This window comes from Diadema setosum, chromosome 19 (assembly GCF_964275005.1).
Source record: "Diadema setosum chromosome 19, eeDiaSeto1, whole genome shotgun sequence".
Classification (NCBI taxonomy): domain Eukaryota; kingdom Metazoa; phylum Echinodermata; class Echinoidea; order Diadematoida; family Diadematidae; genus Diadema; species Diadema setosum.
Window position 1 is genome coordinate 3,801,365 of NC_092703.1, and position 23,268 is coordinate 3,824,632.

Consider the following 23,268-nt stretch of genomic DNA (forward strand, 5'->3'; position numbering starts at 1 on the left):
AAAGATAGCATTCACAACACGACAAGAAACATAGTGACAAAACAAGAATACAATAACAAAGCCCGAGATACAAAAAAAAAAAAACAACAAAAAAACACGATATCATCAGTTAAGTTACATTAAATCATTTGAGTGGGCAGAACCCCCCCCCCCTAAAAAAAAAAAAGAAGTAATCTAGACGAAAAAAAAAAAAATGAATTATACAAATCTGAAATTATCTGAGTTTGGAAAATGATATAATCAATGTTTGACACAAATCTATTTAACTGGGTTTCACATCTGAGATTGGTGTGAAACTGTCATTTGTCATTTCATTGAAAACAGTTCACTTCCTTGATACGCCTAGACCAACAGGAACGAAACAATGAAACGACTGAAAGTGACGAAAGTATCACTTACAAAAATGCACAGGCTTACAAAAAGAGGTGATCGAGTTGTGACTGCAGGGGGGCTCCAGAGTTGTGTATACTTCAATTTGCAAGTGATAATGATGATAATGTTGATGATGACATTGACCGTAACAAAGATAGTTACAGTTCATTATTCGAAAGGTTTGTTTTTCCAAAAGTTCGTCAATGCAAAAAAGAAAAAAAAAGAAGAAAAAAAGATTCACTATTAGAAAGGTTCATAATTTCCAAAAGAAGTAAGACTCTATATTTGGAAGGTTCATGAATCAAAAAATAAAATACAATGTAATGCTTGTTATTCCAAAGTTTGCTAATTAGAAAAAGAAATAAGGTTCGTTATTCCTAAGGTTTGTTAATCGACAATCGAAACAAGATTTGTAATATAATTCTACAATGACAGGAATGAAACAATGTAAGTAATATACGATTTTCTGATTAACATAATGTTGGAAATACAATGTAATTTTTGTTACTCCAAAGTTTGTTAATCAGAAAATGAAGTAAGGTTCACCGTTTGGAAGGTTCACTGATCCAAAATCAAAATAAGGTTTGCAAATTCAAAGTTTTGTTAGTACACCCTTTCTCTTGATTTTAAGATTAATGAACTTTAGTAATAATGAACCTTTTTTTCATATTCGGATTAACGAATCTTAGGGGTAATGAACATCGCCCATAATGATGACAGTACTTAAATTGTATCTACTCCTTTTCCTTCTGCTACTATTACTGCTATAGATACATTTTTTTCTTTACTAACACTACTAAAAGTACTGAAAGTTCTACTACACTATGACAATAGTGCACTACAGTTTTAGCACTTTGTGAGTTCAGTTCGTGTAGATTATCAATGTGTATACAGACACATCAACGTCATGAACGTAGACAAGGGAACTTATTATTTTCAACCAGCTAATACTCCACTGACACATTGAAAACATTTCCTGGTTTACTTTAATAGTCGCTGCAACTTTTATATGACGTGTCTGATGTATCGTTTGTACATCATCCTCCATCCTCCACACAGACGCTCACACATACCAACATGTGCATGCTCACAGACACACACCCAAATCCATACCAACACACACATGAACATGACTTTAAGCACATGACTATTGGCTGGTTTTTACAAAGGTTTTTATTGAAATGTGTTTTTCCAACAATACTATAAAATGCATCACGTTAAACTTTGTTCATGGCATAAATAAACTTCCTCTGTGGTACAGTTCGACATAGCAAAGAGAGTACAAAAAATTATATCATGGGCCTGTAAACCCAGGGATTGCTCAGGTGGTGCAAATTAAAAAAATCTTGTTTGGTGGAGGTCCACTTGGAAATATAAATTCCCAATTTTTGTCCTCTTCTGACGATTCTACACCATGAGAATATCCACTTCTAAAATCAAATCAAAACACACTTTTTGTTTTTCTTATCTTGACTTGGCACAAAAAAAGAACCTTACAATCTTCACTGTCCTCCATATTTTCTGCACCTCTTGCTGACCCCTCGCCTACTCCACCTCCAACAAAAAGAGAACAATATGTCTTCATGTGGGCCTGATGTTTTTAAACAAACATAAATAACATAAAACAATAAACATGCTTTATGTTCAAAATCTACACTTAAACACAACCAAATTATACATTTCAATCTCATCTGGATGCATCAAAATTTGGTTTTCAGCATAAAAATACATGCAACAGAACAGTACTTAGTTTCTTCATACATTACTCAGGTTTCTGACATGCACTTGTTGTTGTTGTTGTTGGTGTTATATCAAGTATTCAGTCTACTTCAAGGTTGTACTCCACATAAGCCATTCTTACATAATTTGAATCAAATTATTGTAATTTAACCCATTTATACCATGGGAACCTATTAAGTTTATAGGGATTTCAGGATTCAGTATGGAAAGAGGTGTTCGCAAATGATCATGCGAATACACAATCTAAATCATTAAAAAAATTCCCTTTCCACACTTCACTTTACATTTGTATGGACTGAAAAAACAAACAAACAAAAACAAACCCAACTTGAGTCTCATGCTCGATTGATAAAGATTGAATACCAGTAGATCATATTTCAAACACATCTAGAATAGAAGGAAGTAATACTACCATCTGACAGTTACCAGGCTAGCCTGTTGCCATACACTCAGTCAACTCCAAACTGGCTTTCCACAGATTTGGTTCTTACTCTGTCCAGAACCAGGCAAATTTTTATCCTTATGGTCTTGAAATTCATGAAAACCCTATGAATTTTTTTCTTATGGACAAAATGCTTCAAACTTCATTTGCACCTAACCTCTTGCTGTAGGAAAACAGAAAGTTCTGCTCTGATGGGGGGAAGACTAGCAGCTGAAAGTACATGTAGTGGTGAGTCAGGGATACTTTGAAGGTATAGCTTTGATCTCGGACAAATTTACTAGGCATTTTATCAAAATACCCCTTTTCAAATGACCATAAATCATCTCTTTTTCACATAACTTTTATGACTTCACCACACAGTCATGTACAAAAGGATACAGAGGGAAAGGAAAACCTTTTTTCCAAGCACATTTTGCTTCTCAATTCAGAAACAAATGCCAGGAAGAGATAAGTTGACTAGAATGACAGCAATGTGCAAAGTTATTCCTGGACAAGCCCATATCACAGACCAAAAGATTGTCTATTTTTCTCTCTTTGTGTTTAGGCAAAGCCATAAGATAGTTCAACTTCCAAAAAATTTTCTCAGCAACAAATTAACACAGATTATAAGCCTTGCCATCATTTAAAAGTACAAGTATAACATCACAAAGATAGTATTATATAAACATCATGTGACTTATAAATGTAGTTTTAATGTAAAAGCTGTTTGAGTCTCTTTCTTGTTAAAATCTATTCAGTCAGGGATATACATAATGCCATATTGACACTGTTTTTTTTTCTACTTTCATGAAAGCATTTCTTATTGCAATTTGTGGTAACCAAACTTAACAATAAATCTTGAATGCTTTTTCTTTCTGCATAAAATAATAAAAGGAAGAGAAAGAAAACAGTCTTTTCCTTTTCATATGACACAGAAGCTATTCCCCCATCGGCATTGTGTCTGTTGCTCGTTTTCTTTTATTATCTTTTTTTTTTTTTTTTGCTTTTGCTTTTCACTGACTGAGTCTGTCTCACTCTCCTTCTCACAAAATGATACAGTGAAGTCCACAATGGCTCGATGAAAGGTTTCGAAACCTTGACTAACAAGCCATACCATTAACTTTGTCTGACAAGATTAAAAAAGAAAACAAAAAACAAAAAACAAAAACAATTTTCACAGCTGACATAGATAGCTGCACTTTTGCATAGAAAATGATAAAATAGATAATGAACAACTCACCCCTTTTTGGGAAGTCATTAAAACTTTAAATATTGAGATGATACGGTAAAACTTCAGTACATCCAACATATATCTGTTTTTGTTTAACACATTGAATAACATCAAAATATATAGCCACTGTGCCCACATTAGAAAATAAAAAGGATATACTCTATACATATTTCTTCATGTACATGTAACAGGTACATACAGATACAAATCATCTTGCCGCATAACTAAAGAAACAAAACAACCTTAATAGCTTATTCAACACATCCCACACAAGCATCCAACTGTTCACCCAACCACAACAAATCTGAAGGGGGCAAGAGTAAGGCAAGAAACAAAACAAACCCCCCAAAAATAATAAACAGAAAAAAAAAAATTACTATGAGGTTATGTAATGGCTAATCAAGGATTTGATTGCTCTGTTTGATGAATCTGAGTTCGGAGCCTTAGAGGACATTGACCCAATAACATAATGGCAAAACTGCAATAAGCAAAACATATAGCAGTCTGGCCATATCTTTAAATAGGCTGAGATGAATTTTACAAGATAGAAGATGCCACAAAAGATGTTAAGACAAACAAAATTGATGCATTTCACATCTGTTGGGAAGAGACTCGGTCAAAATACCTTTAGAAAGCTGAACATAGAGCTAAGAGTTGTCCATTAGAGTCAGTTAGGAAACATAAATCCTGAATGCTTTAGCTATTTGTAGTTGTATGAAATCACATTACTTTTGGATATACAACGACCAGCTGATCAATACTGACTGGATCATTAAACTGCTAATAAGATTTAACTCATCCATGTCAAAATGACCAGCATAAAGGAACTGCCAATGAAATCATGTTTTACTCACGAGTGTGGCACGTACCAAACAAGCAAGTCCATTCTAACCTTAGACATACACACCATTTCCTGCCACAACTGTAGCTTCTAAGCGAGGTCAAAAGATTCTTGACTTCCTTTCACAAAATGAAAGATGCTAGCACCATACAAATGACTCTTAATGCAAAAGAGCAAACGTCCTTTCATTTTCAAGATTTAGCACCGTGTTCCACAATAAAATCATGCGAGAATTTCAGTTTAGTATATTTTGTTGATTCTACACTCATATATCTTCTTCAATGGCTCCTTTTCTTGCCTCACAAGTTGTGGTATGCAATATTTCTCAAATTTCGGAAAGCTTCGTCAGGGTAAAAAAACTGCATCATGTTAAGAGCTATGCAGAAGCTATTATGATTTGTTGGAAGTAGGATGGTATAGGCATGAGAGATAATTTGCTGTGTTTTATCATATTTTTACTTAAATAATCCACTTTGCTTTCATTCCTTTGTAAATAAATTCTTTCCGACAAAAAGATAACAAAAGAACCCCCTTTCGAAAAAAAACCCAACTACCCCAAAACACTAAACTCATCTCTTCCGCATGGAAGTGTATCTAAAATTGAAACTCAACTTAGTTACAAAACTTTTACAATTCTGATTTATAGTATCATTTCTCTTTCAAAATGAAAAACAGTATTAACAGTAAACAGTCTCTTTCTTTTGACTGATGAAATAATCATTAAAGGGCAAACCAGCTACAAAAAGGAACCCAGAAATACCACAAAGCATCTTTCTCATCTCTATTCATGAGATATTCTTGAATTGGTAGGCCTACAGGGTACCACCAAGCTGTCGGTGAAATGCAGATCGGTGTTTGTTTTACCGAGTCTGAAATGCAGACAGGTGTATGTTTTACCGAGTCTGTCAAAGAACTCTATGGTGTAGGGCTAATCTACACTCAAGACTTCCTCAAACACCTCTCCGCTGGGCATCATATAATAGTTTCTTCATACTCCTCCAGGAGGTCACTGAGGTGGCCCTTTTGGAGAGCATTGGCCAGCGCCTTGGTGGCCACCAGGGCCTTCTGGGGCCTGACCGGAGTACTGTGGACAGTCCTGAATGGATGGATTTCGGCGGCCGGTTTCCCCTCGCTCCGTGAAGGAGGAGCCATCTCTGGCTTGGTCCCCTTGGAGGTATTGCTGGCATCCCGGTGGAAGGATCTTGGCTGGGTCGTTGCCCCCGGTAACGAGAGAGGATGGAGGGGAAGGGAGGATGGAGGCTTTGCTGGCCTTGGAATGTGACCAGCGGATGGATGTTGTGGTGCTGAGATGGGGGCGGACCTGTGCTGTGAATGTTGGGGATGGGGAATAGAGGTTGGGGGACGTTGGCTTGGAACAGGGCGTGGTCGTTTTGGGTACTGCCCATCCTGGTTCAAGGATGAGCTGACCGAGACATCACGCGGCCTACTATGGAAGGGGACTGAGGATGACTGCCGTAGGCCAGGGCCAAGGTTGGTATGGCCTGAGGAGCGTACCTCATTCTGCCTTGAGGAACTGATGCTGGAAGAATTTGGAGATGGATGAGGGGATGATGATGATGACAGTTGATGAGATGTCGCTGACAACTGCTTTCTCCTCGGCGAAGAAGATAGTGCTGCTGTTGCTGCTGCTGATGGTGATGAGGAAGGTGGAAGCGAACGATGCTGTGCGGATGGAGGTGAAGAAGTACTTTTTGATGACGGTGGTGATATTGCTAGTGAAGATGACGATGATGCAACAGGTAAGGAATGGGATGCACTTGAAAGAGGAGTCTCACGGAATGTATGGATCCTGTGATTCTCGGCCTCCCTGATCTGCCTGCTCTCATTAGAGTCTCTATCTCCCGAGGCAATTGTCCTCTCATGCCCACCATGATGTGGCCTGGAGCTGTTTGCAGATTCAACTCTCTCTGAAAGTTCATTCATTTCTCTCATGGCACGACCTGGGTTCAACCTCTCATCAGTCTGTTGCCTGATTTGCTGACGGTGCACCCTATCATCGCTTTCAACATCGTCACTTCCAGGGTGATGTCCTTGATACGGTGGTGGAGGAGATGTCAGGTGTTTCCTCCTGCCGTGATTTGGAAGAGATGCAGACTGAGCAGAAGATGATGGTCCCACTCTGTTTCTTGGCCTATAAGGGGGAGGGGCATAGGCAGGAATCCTCCGTCCGTAGGGTGGGGGCTGCCTACCCGGCAGACTTCTGCTATCGCGCACACCATCAACCTCGTCACCTGTGTCCTGTCTGAAGTGTTCCCTAGCACTGTGGCGGCCCCCGACAACGTCGGGAAGTCCCATGTGTCTTCCGGCGCTCTCATCCCAACTTCTGCTCCCACTTCTCTCCCGAGGGGTTCTCCTGGCACTCTGCCACTCACTTGTCCACCTTTCAGGGCTGTCCCTTTCTCTATTCCCCGCTGAGTTAACAGGGTCACGCAATACCACAGAATTGATCCTCTCTCGATCATCGGCTCTAGCATTTGTCATAGATCCATATTCATGTCCTATATCATACCTCTCTGGAGAAGACAGAACCTCACCATGTGCAGGTGAGGCATGGGGAGAGGGAATGCTCTCGTAGATGGCTTCTTCTACTGGTCTTCCAGTGTCAACATTCACTGGCAGCTCCGATCTCCAGTTGCTGGGCAGAGTTCGAGATTGGTGGATGTCATCCAGGAACATATCTCTGTTGCCAGCAGGTGCAGAGTCGTCTGACCGATCTCTGCGGTCACTCTGCGATCGTCGACAGTTTTCCCTGGATGCTGTGCTCTGGCAATTCTCAGAAAGTCTGTTATCGTCGGGGTCATGTCGTTGCGACGCATTGGACGGACCCCTCACCACGTTATGCCGAGCATCGTAGGGTGGCGGCTGGGTTGCACGCCTCCTTGGAGAGATTTCCCTTGATGGAGCGGAAGACTCCTGGTTGCATTCATGTTGAGAATCAGACACTGCTGTAATCTCCCTTTCTCTAGGGCCAGCTTCATTCACAGATGAAGCTGCATCATCAGTTCCGTCTACCGGTCTCTCCACACTCTCTGCATCACCCGGTCCTCTTTGTCTGTTTCTGGACTGTCTACTTTGCATCGTGGGGTCTGAGAGACTGTACCGGTGGCCACTTCTCCTGATCTCGTCCCGGTAGAGCTCTGGTGGCAAGATGCTTGGATCCTCCTCCGCGCCACTTGTAGACTCGGTGTGCGGGGGCTGGTCAACACTATAGTTTCGTTGGTGAGCTGAGCGCGCCGTCCAGTCCCTGCCCCCACTCTGGTCCGAACTGAGCCTGAGAGACTGGTGGATGGTGCGGTCCCTCCATCCGGGGTTCCTCTCGTAGCCCGCCGTGGTCGCTGGAGCTGCAAAACTGGCAATGCTGCGACTGCTGCTGCGAGGGCCTCCCGCAACATTGGGATGAGTCGCCGTTGGGGTCCCTGACGGAACTGATCCACCACGGGCTGGTGTAGGGTTAGCGTGCTGCACACCACCAAGCGCGCCTTGAGACACGTGGCGGGTCACATGGGGTGTGGAGTGCAGACTGGCTGCAAACAGCGTGTAAGGGGGCGGAGGCTCGGCGGGAATGGCTGATGGTCCCATGGCAGCAGCTAGAGGGGTAAAACCAGCTGGCAGTTCGTCTAGAAGAAGAGTAGGGAAGACAAAGAATAGCAAATTCAGTGGATAGATACATAACTAACATCTTGAGTAACAAAATATCATTAACAGCCTGTCATTCATACATTCATTGTAATATGTTTTGATGCATATTTCTTTTCCCCTTTGTTGCAGGATAGGATGCAGGGAAAGAAATTTCAATCATAGTCTGACAATATCATTCACATACAACTATCAAGGGAACTGATACAACACATGAAATGTCGCATATCTGATAATTTGATAACATTTATATTAAAACTGTTTAAAGATTACCATGAGGTCTTGTGTCATTTAAGGAGATACTGTGTCAAGCATGGAGGCAACTCACCATTGACAAGCCCGATGTTGGTGTAGGACGGAGGGTCAAAACTTCCCGGTGAGATGGTGTTGATGAAGGAGACCTCGTGGAAAGGTGAGGTGGGGTAGTTGTGGTGCTCATCGTATGACGGCAGCTCCAGGTTTTCTGGGATGCCATCAGCAGGGTTTGTGCGGGGCTCCTAGAAGCAGACACAAAATTGGTATCAGTGGTAAAGCACACTTAGTTTTTATTAAGTGGCAGGGGCATAGAAAGAGTTGCTGGCTATCCTATCCTAACCAATTTATATTTATCTTTATCCAAAGGTATTTGTCATTACAATCCTCTACAGTAACCATCCATCATTAATTAGAAATGTCCATTGCCGCGCAAAGCAATTGTATCTCCCGGCAATAGAAGCTTGAAACAGCTTTTTTTTCATCTTCACGTTTGAGCGAGGGACAAAGATCCCCTCCCCTTCTTCAAACATGAACCTCCATACAAAATTTCAAAGAAATCTGTTGAGGTTTGTGGCCGCTAGAGTGCACACAAGAATGTGATGCTGCGGCGGCGGCGGTGGTAGCATAACGCTGCCGAATCCAAAGTATCCTCTGGCATACATGCTGGGGGATACAATTAAAAAAAAAAAATAAAATGGGAATGGTTTGATGGACAAATACTTTACTATTCCTCTGCAAAAATACACAAAACTACCCAAACACCCCTCCCTCCCCATCCTGGATCCTTTGTAAACTCCCGATTTGATAATTTAAGCAATGTAGAAAATCATATGTGCAAGGGCAGGGTAGAAAAACAGGTGGAAAATAGATTCTCATCAGGTTAAAGGGGGGGGGGGAGGATAGGGGCAAAAGAGATGCTGGTATCAAGAGCTGGTACTGGATACTGCCTATCTTTCATCTACAACAATGGCGGTGCCTTCGTCTCTCTGCTAGCAATGCAACTGTATGTCCCTAAAAGGGGGACAGCAGATAAATTTACAAATTGAACCACGCAAGGCCACTCAAAATATGATCAGCTGAGTATGAACTGAAGGACAAATTTTGATATATTCTCACATTGCAACACCTGTACCAATTGACACTAACACTGCTTTTCCCTACTGCAAATATTGTCTGCATGAAAATAAGGTAGTAATCTTGGTTGAACCAACATCATTAATTTTCTCAGAAGAAATGTGCTTGCTTATTTCATGATTATGTTGTAAAGGATGTTTCCAGTGATCAATTTCAAGATCTGACTTTTTCCAAACTTTTTTTTTTCCACGTAATATGATGCTTAATTCATAATCATGTTGTAAAGTATGTTTCCGTTGATCAAAGTACGTTTCTGTTGATCAATTTCAAGATCTGACATTTTCCTAACGTTTTGCCTTTTCTTTTTAGCTGCTGAATATGACTACTTAGCTAGTTATTACTCTTCTCAACAACAAGCAATATAGATCATAGAAAACAAGAGCAGTTTGAAAGGATTGGCTTCCTTTTGGCATTCCTTAATTTCCAAATCATACTTGTTCATTATATGAGAAGGGATTTCCCCCCCCCCCCCCCCCGGTTACTGGATTTTTTTTTTTTTTTTTTTTTTTTACCATACCCAGACACAGGTGACACTTGCAATAAAATTTCATTTCACAACTGTGGTCTTCTCGTTGTCATTTGATGTAAAGCCGATGAGGCGTGATACAGGATACCGGCATAGTGTTTTAGTGTGAGATGCCAAATGAATCATCATTCCATATCATGTCTGCGCCGGCCCGAAACAGAAATGAAATACAAACATCATCCCACTTCCAGTTCGTTTATCTGGAGCGCGGTTCATGTCCCTTAGAGATCATTTGACTCTTTGGGGAAATCAAGACTTCAAGCCCCACATATCTCACAGTGATGTTGAGACATGAGAAGATAAATATCAGTGGGTGATGGCACCTTTTAGACAGCTCATCACAACTTTAAAGACCTATTAAGAATTCCTCAGGCTGTGTCCCCCAAAGGTAGTCTAACCTAATTCATGAATTACAAGACAAATACGCTCTCTGTTTATTCCCCTGTCCAGATCTGTGACACACAGACCTTAGCAAACATGAATCATTTTGTCCAAGGTACGTTTATCCATTAGGCAACGCTTCCCCTTCTTTTCTTTTTTTTCAATGATATACAGAGATTAAGAGACAGATACTGATGCCATATGCAGTATTCTTCTAGACTGTTTTAAAACAGAGATAAAACTGCACTGTGACCCAATTTTACACAAAATTTATGGCAAGCCTTTTTAAAGAGTTCAAAGAACAAAAAGAAAAGTAGGGCATTATACTGTACAAATCAACGTACTCCAGCACAAATCCACCTCACAACAAAACTGCAGAGGCACCACACAACCCGATTAATGTGCACTATTAAGAGTCCTGAAGGATAAGCACATATTTGTCAATTACTCTAGTGACTACACTATTTGTATCTCGAAGAACCTAGCACTGGATGTAAACACAGATGGAGTTTTCGTTCTCTCAAATACTTCTGCCAACATGTTAAGAGGGAAATTGTTCATTTCAATCCTAATTATCACTTTCAGGGACCATGAAACCGAATGCTGTGATACTTGTAAGATTGAATGACTGGACATTAAAGTGACCGTGAGGCTTTTGACGAGTCACTACCCTTGGCCCACTTCAAGCCATGGCTGACCGTAACATCCTGTGGGATCCTTGACCATCAAGATAAGGCAAGCAGAGGTTGGTCCTATGCTTGGGTACTGTGCTACTGACCGACACAAAATCCTATTCGTTTTGCACGTTCAGCGCAAGAAGGCAGTAATTCATGTGCTTATCACCTACATCACACTGAGCGTGAGAATATTGTACAACTAGAAGATAAGATGAACAACATTCTCATACTGATGGGAACAAGTACCCTTAATATCAATAGTATTGTGTATAGGGGTAAGAGAAATGTGTATGGTCCATCTCTATCGAGATAGATGCCATACATTCACAAGTCCCTCTAGGCATGGGGTCCGAAGTTCAATTAGTTTGAACTGCTCTGGTGGAACAATCGATGCTCGCAATCATGGGGTGCATATTCAACAAGGTGCTACATAAGTGCTTGCCTGATTGCTAGGGGCAAGTGAAAATCAAAGTAGTTCAAATGCTTTGGAACAATGACAAAAAATGCTTGCCCGAATTGGGTAAGCAAAAAATTTTAAAGCCACTTTTTTTTTTCCACTTTATCCCCTCTACAACCCATGAAGTCAACCATACAGAAGCGCTATTAAATAATGACCACTTTCTGATGCAACACACTTTATTTCATTTCAGCAACTTTTCAACACTTATGAGAAGAAGTCCAAATGCGATGCAGCACGAATACACGATAAAACCAAGTTGTTACTCCCAATGTGTTTAAGCCTGCAAATCAGCATGTGCTGTTTATTCAGATGATTGTATTTTATCAAGTTCTTGACTTAATAATGATTTTCTGTATAATTTTCTTATATTTTTGGACTTCCTTTCATTTCAGGCAAAGCAAAATTCATGTTCGGGCAAGTGTTTTGCAACAATTCAAAAACCTACTTGCCTGACTGGGCAAGTGGTTAAACAAAAAAGTTATGTAGCACCCTGTCATCATTCTATAGTGTATGTAACAGTGTCATTACATGTAAAGGTCAATGAACTCTCACCCTTGACCTCGCCCGCTGTTCCTCCCCGGGGTCCCTGGTGCACGACCCGTAGCACATGATCATGAACATGACAAGGCTGACGACGATCTCCCCAATGCCGATGATGACCGTGGTCAGTTCGATAGCGAAGCGCGCCCCCTGGATGAAGACCAACGAGAAGAAGTTGGCTTAAATGTTTATGGAAACATCATAACATAGACAAGATGGCAGTCTCTGTTTTTTATAGTAGTGGAACACATAAACTCCTAAAACTCTTTCATCATGTACTAAGCATGCAATAAATGTACTAAGCATGCAATAAATGTGCTAAAGACAACACGCAACAAAACTTTCCATGGACACAAATGAGGGTTTGTGGGACTGGTATGAATGGCTTTCAGTTATGAAAAATAGCAATGAAAATCTTCTCCAAAAACCACACTGTACTGTAAAACGAGGAATGTTGCATTTTAATTTTGCCAATTTTGCGAGAGTCGAGTGTCGCGAAATTAAAATGCAAGTTAAAGATCTTGTCTACATCTATTATTTATTGAATGTTAAAGAGGCAACTCTCGAAAATTTGCTGCTGTCAATAAGGCCGACGGCTCCCATTCACGAAAATTTCATGCCGCGAAAATATTGTGTTTTACAGTATATGTGCCATGATGTTTCCAAGTATACAGGATTGTGAAAGATAGAAAGTTTAGCAAATTATGTATGTTTGTTTTTTCAAATTGTCCAAAAACTATGTATCTGGGTCTCTATAAAAACTTTTATTTCATACCAGAAATAGAACAAACACAATGTTACCCTCTAGCACAAGAGAACAAGTTATGTGGAAATTGTAACTCAACACTGATGGTATCATCAGAATGTCACACCTGATGGTTAAAGTGATGCTCATTTGACTGTGACAAACAGGAAAAAAATGACTGCATAAATTCTGAGAAAATGGGGAAATATTCATAAAATATTCACACTGCTCCATCAGGAATATGTCCGCATTTTTCTTCCACACAATTTCTGTCATGTTTGAGCGATATCAAATGCAAGCATTCATAAAAAATGTGATGGAAATTTGGCGGGCTGAACAAGGACATCTACCATCTATAAAAACATTATGACCTAATCATACATAAACTGGGTGCTCATTTTGGATCAATCATTTTGTGGTTTGATACCAACAGTTATCCACAGAATTTGTCCATTATTGGTACTTTTTTATATTGAATATTCATCAACCCTGATCAACCTTGGAAATCTTTGATTACACTGTGTTCTAAATCCGCTTTCATTATCATCCTTACTACATTTCTTTCCTGAAAGACAAAGAAGAAATGAATAGTGAACATATACTGTTTGTGCAGGGAGGTGGCCCACCCCCTGGTTTGTGCAAGGTAATTCAGTTTGCCAGATACAAATTGCACATACATGTATACAATTCTACCGGCCGAAACAGCTCTGCTTTAATGAAGTTAAAAAGCTTCCGAGAAAAAAAAAATGAAGTAAAAATTTGGGTTCTTTTCAGTCTCTAACAATGACTTTGAAAAACGGAAGCACTGTCACAGTTGTTGCACCGCTGCACTCGACTAGGCATGCGTGTCCACATTCATTCACATACTGTCATTGTTGTGTTTGGGCATTTTTTTTTTTTTTTTTTTGTGGGGGGGGGGGTGATAAAATGGAATTCGACAGATTATTCTTGTATTTCATGTTTTCTCTACTGAAAAGTCATAGATTATATGACCAGATTGCTCTGTCTGCATATATAGGACTTGATCCAAGTAAGGCAGACATGTGTGTGAGTGTGTGTTGTTGTGTGTGTGTGTGTGTGTCTGTGTGTGTGTCTGTGTGTGTGTCTGTCCTTTGAGGAGCTAATGGTCAATTTCCTCCCCCTCTTTGCCATACAAGGAAATGACAATGGTGTTGCTTTGATCCCCATCTTCTTGAATTTTCACCACTTTATGTACATCTCTCTGACTCTCTATGATCTCTGGTTCCTCAATGTATGTGCCTGGTATGACCCTACATGCGGGACTGCCGCATATATTCATCAAATTCAGGGAAGTTCCACACAGCTAGCATGAAAATATCTGTGCTTTACACACTTCTCATTGGGCAATGAGAATTCCCAACTCTGGGTAGCCTTTATACTTGCTCATTAGAATGTGAAGAAACAGATCATCCTGAAAAACCAGGGAGACTTGTTAGTTTGGTATTTCTGTTACATACTATACATATATGTCCCTCCCCCCTCCCACGCACATACTTTTAGAATCCAATTTGGCCTCAGTTTTCATTTAAAAAACCTAATCTTTTTGTTTTTGCTTTTTTGACTGTAAGCTGGTTCAGCTTTAATATTAAAAATAGTCTCTAAATGGTAAGCCTTCTGTATGACCCTTTTCCTCTTTCTACACATTCAGTCCCCTCCCTCTGACCCTTTCCCCTCCCCCCTCCCCCCACTCCCCCCCCCCCCCCCCCCCACAATGAATTCTAACCATAAGTGCGTACCGTCGCTGGGTTGACAAGCCCTTGTATCTCAAATTTTGGTGAAAATGACTATTTTTCATTAATGGTCAGATAATCAGTTAAGTGATGTCCTGTCCAAATCCTAGAGCTGTCTTACCTCAAAAAATGAAGCCACCACGGCATGTCAAAGGAAAGACTATCCCATTTGATATAGTGCTTTGGCTGCCACATTTTTTCTTTATTTTTTGCTCTCCTAAACACGTAACATTTTGCAGACACAAGGTTTTGTTGCCCAAGCGACGATTATAATACTTCATATGGCATTAAAAAAAATTTACATGGCTTATTTTCTTGAATACGAGGAGCCACTCTATAAACCTAACAAGTCAACTGAACAAAAACCTGACTCCTGCAAAACAGCAATGCATATCATCTCAAAGGGGGCTATGACTAACACTGCTTCTCGATATGAGATCATAATTTTGAATTTCATGCATGGCATTCTCAATTGCAAATTTGACCACTTGGGAAATTGTCTTAAAAGTCCATATTTGCATATTAAGATTACGATTGCAAACTATATGGTGTCTCCAGTTGTACCAATCTCGGCTAGATTTATCCCCTTCCATACACTTTCACCCTTGAACCCTTCTCACAACCAACCAATCTCATGCTCTGGTGCTGAGAAACGGAAAACCCCATTTTCCCTCTTGGTGTTAATACATGCATTTTTCAGCGCTCAATCTTCATGGAAAAGACCTTGGCATCAACTTGTACATAACTCATTATGAACGTAGATTAAAGCTTGTTACCCTCTTCATAGATAATCATGATCAACTTCTTTTATTGATGCTTTGAGACTCCAAGCTATGAAAGCTCAATTATGACCTCACCGTTTGAGTGTCAACAACAAAAAATACATGCTTGACACCCGGCAAGGCTGGTGCAAATTGGATTTGCACCTATTCTACAGCTTGCATCCTTCCTTTTCCAGAGGGAATGCTTTTCAACACCCTTGGTGTAGAGCACTAAAAAGTCACAGTGTGATAAAAAGTCATGTACCCGATGACAGCAACTTAGGACAAGACACTGCACAATATCTTGCGATGTTGTGGGGACTCAGATAATGATGATCATAGGAAGCAGACAGTGATATTTCTTGCTAGGACAGAACACAAACTTAAAGGCGCATAGTCCCGGTAGTGTAAAGGGCGCTGTTGATGATACTGCCGATCACTGTTAGCATTGATACGAAGATTGCCGAAGTTGAGCTGTCATTAAGAGTAAAGCGTGTACGTGTCGCTAGGTAATGTTGCCTTCGTTGTCTTCTCTGTGCATCACGCAGTCTGTTGTAATGCCGGGGTGCGTGCATATTATGTGCTTCTTATTATGACATCACAACAGAAGTTTGCTAAAGCTGCCATCCCCCTCAGCCGAATCATGAGCCAAACTGTGATCGGACCACTGACTACAATGGATTGGACTTCTTTGGACTCGGGGAAATGGGTCAAAGCGTAAGCGCTAAAGAAAAGTCGATAGCGTAAGTCTCTATAGGAAACTTGCGCCGTGCGCCCACGTACGCACTGGACTAAACCATCGGGACCATGTGTCTTTAACAGTACAAGTCCACAGTCTGCTCCGTAAATTTATTCCCTCATCATCATGGAAATACAAATATCTCCAGGTTCACAGGAACAGCAACACAGCAACATACATGTAGCAGTTCTTACTGCTCCTTCTCCTGCTAAATACACTGTTGCAATGAATACATTTCTGGTGTATCTATATCTTATCAATCATATCTACCACCATCACCTGTCCTACTTACAACAATTCAACTTCTCCATAAAATGTACATCTTTTATTAACCCTTTGAAGATGGACTTCAAGCATTTCCTACTTACCCCAACTGGAGTATACTCGGAACTAGTCTTCAACAGGTTAATCAAGCAAAAATACACCACAGATTAAAAAAAGGAAATCAAACAAATCATGAATTAACAGATATTTCTGCACATTTATATTCAACATTTTTTCCCGTACCCTGACAGCGTTGCACTCCGCAAACACGTTTGGCAGCAGCACACACTGGTACTCCTGTTCGGTGGCAGCGCCGATGATACTGAAGACGACCAGACCCAGGGCAGCGAGGGAACCGATGAGGCAACCAATGAAGTAACACTTCACCTGCAGGTGTCAAAGCAAAGAAATAAAGCCAGTGATGGGTCGTCAATTATAATGGATATTACAGGTGCCTGGTGAATGCACTTTGGTATACATTCTGTCCCATGGAGGGGAGTGGGGTGGGGGGGGGGGGGGACCAGTGTTGTGTGTGGGGGAAGACTTTTTTTTTAAGGGTTCAAATATTGACAGATAATTTTAATGTAGAAATTAGTGCTTTGCAAGATATCTGCAGTTCTCTCTACAAAGTTCTCCTGAAGGAGGCAAATTTTATGTCAAACCAGTAGGTGGCAAACTCTATTCCACACCAGCATTTGGCAAATTTTTGCAGCGACTTGCTACAAATGGTCGCCATTGAAAAATGAAGAGAAATGTTACATTGATTCTCAGCTTTGATTCTGTGTAGAATTTGACAAGGCAATTAAAACTTGTTAAGTTAATTGACAATACCGTATGTCCCCCCAAAAAATTACAACGGCACCCTCCGCAAGGATAGCCTTGAAAATAGTGAATTAATTAGTGAAGTACAATTTCAGGGTATGAAACTATACCTCATTGCCAACATCTTACAGAAAACCCCATTCGATTTGATTGAGTGGTCAAAGAGAAATGAGGAATTTTGTACAGCATGCCAGAAATCTCTTCCCTCCAAGTTCTGTCTATCGTGTTCACACATTAATTTGCATTTCCAAGAGCATCCCAGTGCTAAAATTGGAAGAATCAGACTCATGACATGCTTTATAACAATCCACATTTCTCTGTGACCGCTTAACCAAATTGAATGGGGTTTTCTGCAAAATAGAGCTCAGATGTTATATTTTGAGACCCTGAAGTAGCATTTAGATGGTTTAATCATATTGGGTGTTATCAGTGCGAAAAGAGGATTGTAATTTTGGGGGGACATGCTGTATACGTATATTTGAAACCATATGAACAAGATTCCTAGTTTTCCTACCCTTCTTTATGGCACAGATATGTTGCATATATCTAGATAACAATCAAATGAACACGTCTAGAACAATATGGTGAAAACTGCACCTCAGCAAGGTAGATAAACACTTGACATTGTGCCCCAATTCAGGAATTAATATTTCAAGTTATGAATTAAGGAACCGTCATTTGAATGAAACATGTGGCCTGAAATGCTCAGGCACACATGTAGACATGAAAGATACACAAAACAAATTTCTGATTCATGACTTTCATGGATTAAAACTGAATAATTAATTTTCCAAGGCCCATGCGCTGTAACTCTAAAGGCAATGAATGTAACTATTACTGCGTGAATTACTGACGGATGGTCCCAATATATCAACTATATTTTTTTTGTGTGTGTGTGCATTGTGCAACTGTAGCAGGGATGCCAACCTTGGAAACAGCACAGCAGTATTCCGAGAAAGGCAGTGTATTCAAAACAATCATGTATCAAAATAAGAATCTGAATGAAGCACTGGTAATCAAATAAACAAAGCATTTTTTTTTTTTTTTTTTTGCGGGGGGGGGGGGGGGGGAGGAGGTATTTTTTGTTGTAAACTCACCAGGATTTTCTTATGAGGCCTCTTGATGGCAGTATATCCAATAATTCCTATGAGCAGTTCCTGTGGAATGATAAGAAAATACATAGAACTGATACAAGCTGTATGTCATACCTTGCTCATATTACATTGCCTATGGCATGGGGGGGGGGGGGGGGGGGTGAAGGGGCTGGGGAGACTCCTTCCCACTTGATTACCAGCAACAATGAATAGAAATTTATGACTGTATTCACAAAAAGTTTATTCACAAAGTTCTCATACAAGTGATTGTATTTAGAATTGTATGAAGTAATTCTTATGTTAATATATCATGCATCATATATAAATTGCATAGGGACAGAATAAGACAATGCTTTTTTTTTTGGGGGGGGGGGATTAAAAAATGTTAGAGGAAAAAGTGACTACCAGCAGATCAGTTTGAATTCCTTTTGAAAAATACTGTATATAGGACATTTATGGCATGCAGCATTCATTTAAATAGGAACCTTCTTGTAGTAGACACTGATTACTACGGCCAGCGCATACGCACACATCACATGCGAACAAATTTCAAATCCATGAACGGATAAGATGTTTGTGTGCGCATGCGCTGGCTGTCAATTCAGTGTAGCTCTCCCAAGGTCCTCTCGACCGAGTCACATTCAGTCATCAATTCGAACAGAAAGGGACTATTGGCAAAACTAAACGTTGCCCGAAGCCTGTTTTCAATACTTCAACTTAACTGGTAAGTCTTCAAATTGAAGAATTTTTTTTGGATTTTAAGTTGATATTTACCCGCGATACTAAATCTGTCATGATCCTGTAGGCTACAATGCGAAGCCCCATTTAGCTATGCGTATGGGGCTGCTGGTCGCAGTTAGCTACTCAGTATGCGTATGGGGCTGCACGCTGCTGGTCGCAGTTATCATGCAATAATGGTTTCGTACAGTACGTGTACTACCTCGCCGCCGCCGTAAGGCGGCTCTGGTACGAAACCATTATTGCATGATTACTAAGACATGAGAGCACTTTGGAGCGAGTAAGTCTCACAGTGTTAGTTATATGAAAGGTACTTTAACCTGAAACACAAACTAAGACAAGGAAATTCAGGGAAACTTTTGAGGTAATACCAAAACTTTATATTACCTTTAAAATACGGTGTGACACGCTGGCTTCTGCATGAGAGGCATGCACTTGCGTTTAACTCATTGAGGACAAGTCCCGAGTATACTTGGGTATGTGTGTGTGTGGGAAATGCGTGTTGTAGCAAAATCAGTCCATACTCAACGACTTAACACAGCGTGCTACAAGAAGGTGACTCTCACAGTGCAGTATATTGTACATCATGGGTAGACTAGCCACGTGGAGTATGATAGCTGGGTTTGTAAGTGTAAGTAGCATTTTAATTATGATACGCTGCTGATTCTATGTAAAGTGTTTCTTTAATTTATGCCACAATAACTCTACTGCAATGCAAACTGCATTCCCTACTTGAAATGGAAGATTCCAGCCAATGACAGACATGCTGTTTATAGCTCTACTCTGCATTGATATCCCATTACACACAGAAGTGGATGTATGCATTCTGCCCGATCACTCAAGACACCCGGGGAAAAGTAGATTATCGACGATGTGATACGAGAGCCAGGCGAGCCGAAGATAGCAGAGAGATCAGCTCGCCCGGTGAGATGCTCTAAAGAAGATGAAGGATGATGACAGACAAGGCTCTAGACTGGCTTACCATGGCCCCGACGATGACTGGTATGCACAGGTACGCCATCCAGCAACGGAAGGCGACGGAGAGGATGCCCAGCAGGGCGCACCCGCAGCTGAAGATGACCTGCATGATGACGAAGCGGGCCACGGGCTTGGGCAGGCGCAGGGCGTTCAGCTTGAAGGAGCCCTGGCGGATCTGGAAGCCGCGGTCGTGCGAGCGTGATCCTCCCCTCCCCGCCTCCTCCTCCTCCTGTGTGCTCTGGCTCCTCTCCGGTGGTGGCTGGGAGGGTGGGATGAGGGTGGTGAGGGGGGCGGAGATCCGCATCTGGGTCTGGTAGATGGTGCTGACCTCTGTCATGGTGTCAAGCCGAGTGACGACTCCTGCTACGAAAGACAGTAGCCTGTGTGATGATGTGTGCTCATCTAATGCTCCTCATATGGAGACCTAGAGTGGAAGAAATGAGAAGTGCGGAAATTTTACATTAAAATGGCGCATTGCTCACAAGGAAAGAAATAACTAATTGTTGGACAAAAAGACATAAAGCAAAAACCAAATAGGGCACACTGGAAAAGAAATGAAATTGATGGTAAAGGATTAATACATGACTACATGTATATCCCATATGATCAACAAAACATAATATTGATACACACACAAAACATAAGTCTGATCCAGGAACATTGCCCCTTCAGCACAGCAGTATTAGCAGTTACAATGTATGGTTGGTTACATGTCTTACTCCAAAATTTATTTCCTGTAACCAGACAAGAATCTTCATGGTTAACTTGCTGCAACAAGACACTGACGTGTAAGACTGATCATATGCATTATCAATGTATTTGATTAACATAGAATCTGTAATTATACTGTGTGCAATACTAATGTGTGACTCGAATAATGTGTGACTCAAATTAGATGTGAAATCTAGTTATCTTCAAATATCAGAAACTAGCACACATCAAAGAAATGAGAGTACCAATGATCCGACATCAGAAATTGTGTATCTTCCAGTCGATGCATTATGCACCGTAGATAAAATGCATTCAGGAAATGAAAGATCACGATGGATGAAAGCAATTTAATCCAACACACTTTTGACAAAGCAAAACAACAACAACAACAACAACAAAACCCCCAAAAGCAAATTCATAATGCACGCAAACAAAGAGCGATGTTCTAAGTCTGTATGCTCATGTCTCTACACACTACAAAAGGTGAGGGTGCCTTGTTACTTTTTGTTTACCCACTTTAACATGGAAGCTAACCTTGTAAAGAGCATTGCAATATTCTAAGGGTTGAAACGGTTATTTTTTGGTGGAAAAACAATACTTTTTAACCTTTCCTGTGATAGACATGTGTAGTATGAATTCAATTTAGGGGATACAATATTTCCATGAATCCTGCAGCATTTTTTGGCCAAAAAGGTACAAAATACTGGAAAGAGTAATATGGCATCTCTGTTTTAACCCTTTGAATTTTAAAAGGACCCTAGCACAAATTTCTATTACCCCCACTTTTGATTGCTGGTAATTTACTCTATCATGAATGAACACTAATATGTAAGAATTAATTATAATGTTCTATTTAAACAAGTGACACCTGAAATATCTCTTTAATAACTCCATTGATATTAGTTGTTTCCAAGAGTGGAAAGAAGATAATAACAATAAAAAACAACAACAAATGCACAAACATGACAATGAATACATGTCAGACCAAATGAACCTTTTCAAAAATCAAGTTATTCAACAAAATGACATAAAATCCTGCCAATGTCTCACTGCAATTCTACTAACAGGAGACATATGTCTGAAAATCAGCCAGTAGGCAAATGTCACCACCCTTCTACTGAAAGACTATCCTCAAGACATTTTCTGACAGAATCCAATCATAATTATGATTTAAACTTGTTAGCCTCTAAATTAGTCACAAACCTGGATGAGAAATGCTCTCCTCAATATCGTGTTAATTCCATCATATTCATCACCACAGGTCCTTGGAAAATATCAACAAGAGAATTTCTCTCAGGAACGAAAATAAGAATCCCAGGAAGAAAACTCCAGGTCATTGATATGGAGGTTGATAATAACACACTCCTTGAAATATATCTTGCAGCATGGAATAGGTGAAATATAATCCGCTCATCCAGCTGGGGTAAGAATCAAACACCTCTATCCCTGCTGCCAAATGTGCGCATGTGTGAGCGCATAAACACAAGAGTGATGATATTAAAGGTATAAATCCAGAGGAGTAGCTTCCTCTAACAGTATGCTGGTAATCCGTATACTGGCACCCACGTTTCTACTCGACTCTGAGCTTGCTTCACTTGATGGGCCAAATCCAATGAGTGAAGCTGGCTCCACACTCTCCTTCTCTCTCTCTTCCCTTCTTTTCCTCCCTTCTGTCTCTCCCTCTTCCTGTCTCTTCTCACACACCTCCTTCCACGACCAGCACAACTCGCCGTCTGCCCGTGAGAGTGATTGCGGCGGGCCTTTTATACCCTCAGCTACGGCCAGAAGGAGGGGAGCCAGCGGAGGAGGGGAAGTGATAGGGACGAGGCCAGCCAATTGGATTGGGTCTGTCCCGTCCACGCCGTCCTGCTGTCCCAGCTATCGCCACCACAACAGTCTCCTCACTGAGTGAGACTGTTCACACTTCCTTCTTTCTCCCACAACGCTCTCACTACATGATGCATAGTGCACACACAACCACTCTCACTCACCCCTCTCCCCTCTCTCATACACACACAAATTCATGACAGAACATGCCAAACACATATTCACACATTAAACAAAGAGATTAAGCAAATTCCCACTTACAAGATTCATGTAATTATCATGGTACACTGTAGTTAGCTCAAAACATCTTGATGCTATTTGAATGTTGCAGGATTACGCTCACTAATTCCTTTGGCATGAATAATTCAAACAGACTACATCCTCTTTGCTTTGTTCAGGTCAATTGGTCATTTCGTTGGAGTAGACAAGTGGTATTAATCTATTTTTGTAGCAGGGTGCATTTTTTTTTTCTTTTTAGACAATGGGACAATCTTGGATGAAAATGGGAGCGCGACATACCTTTAATGACACATTATCACAGACAGGCAAAGGAATTAGCTGCATAAGAACATTAGAGGTATACTTTGGCAGAGCCACTGAGTG

The 23,268-nt window shown here is 40.7% G+C and overlaps 1 protein-coding gene across 1 annotated transcript in view; it reads right to left on the reverse strand.

Moving 5' to 3' along the window:
• Positions 1-5,558: 5,558 nt before the first annotated feature.
• The window catches only part of LOC140242904 (uncharacterized), a 65,154-nt gene continuing 47,444 nt past the window's right edge, over positions 5,559-23,268 (reverse strand). Inside the window, exons 2-7 of the mRNA XM_072322651.1 lie at positions 20,132-20,551; positions 18,415-18,474; positions 16,739-16,882; positions 12,248-12,385; positions 8,591-8,759; positions 5,559-8,243 (exon numbers count right to left, since the gene is read on the reverse strand). Coding sequence (XP_072178752.1) covers positions 5,578-8,243; positions 8,591-8,759; positions 12,248-12,385; positions 16,739-16,882; positions 18,415-18,474; positions 20,132-20,464 — 3,510 coding nt within the window. The 5' untranslated portion in view covers positions 20,465-20,551 and the 3' untranslated portion in view covers positions 5,559-5,577. The remainder of the gene's footprint in view (positions 8,244-8,590; positions 8,760-12,247; positions 12,386-16,738; positions 16,883-18,414; positions 18,475-20,131; positions 20,552-23,268) is intronic.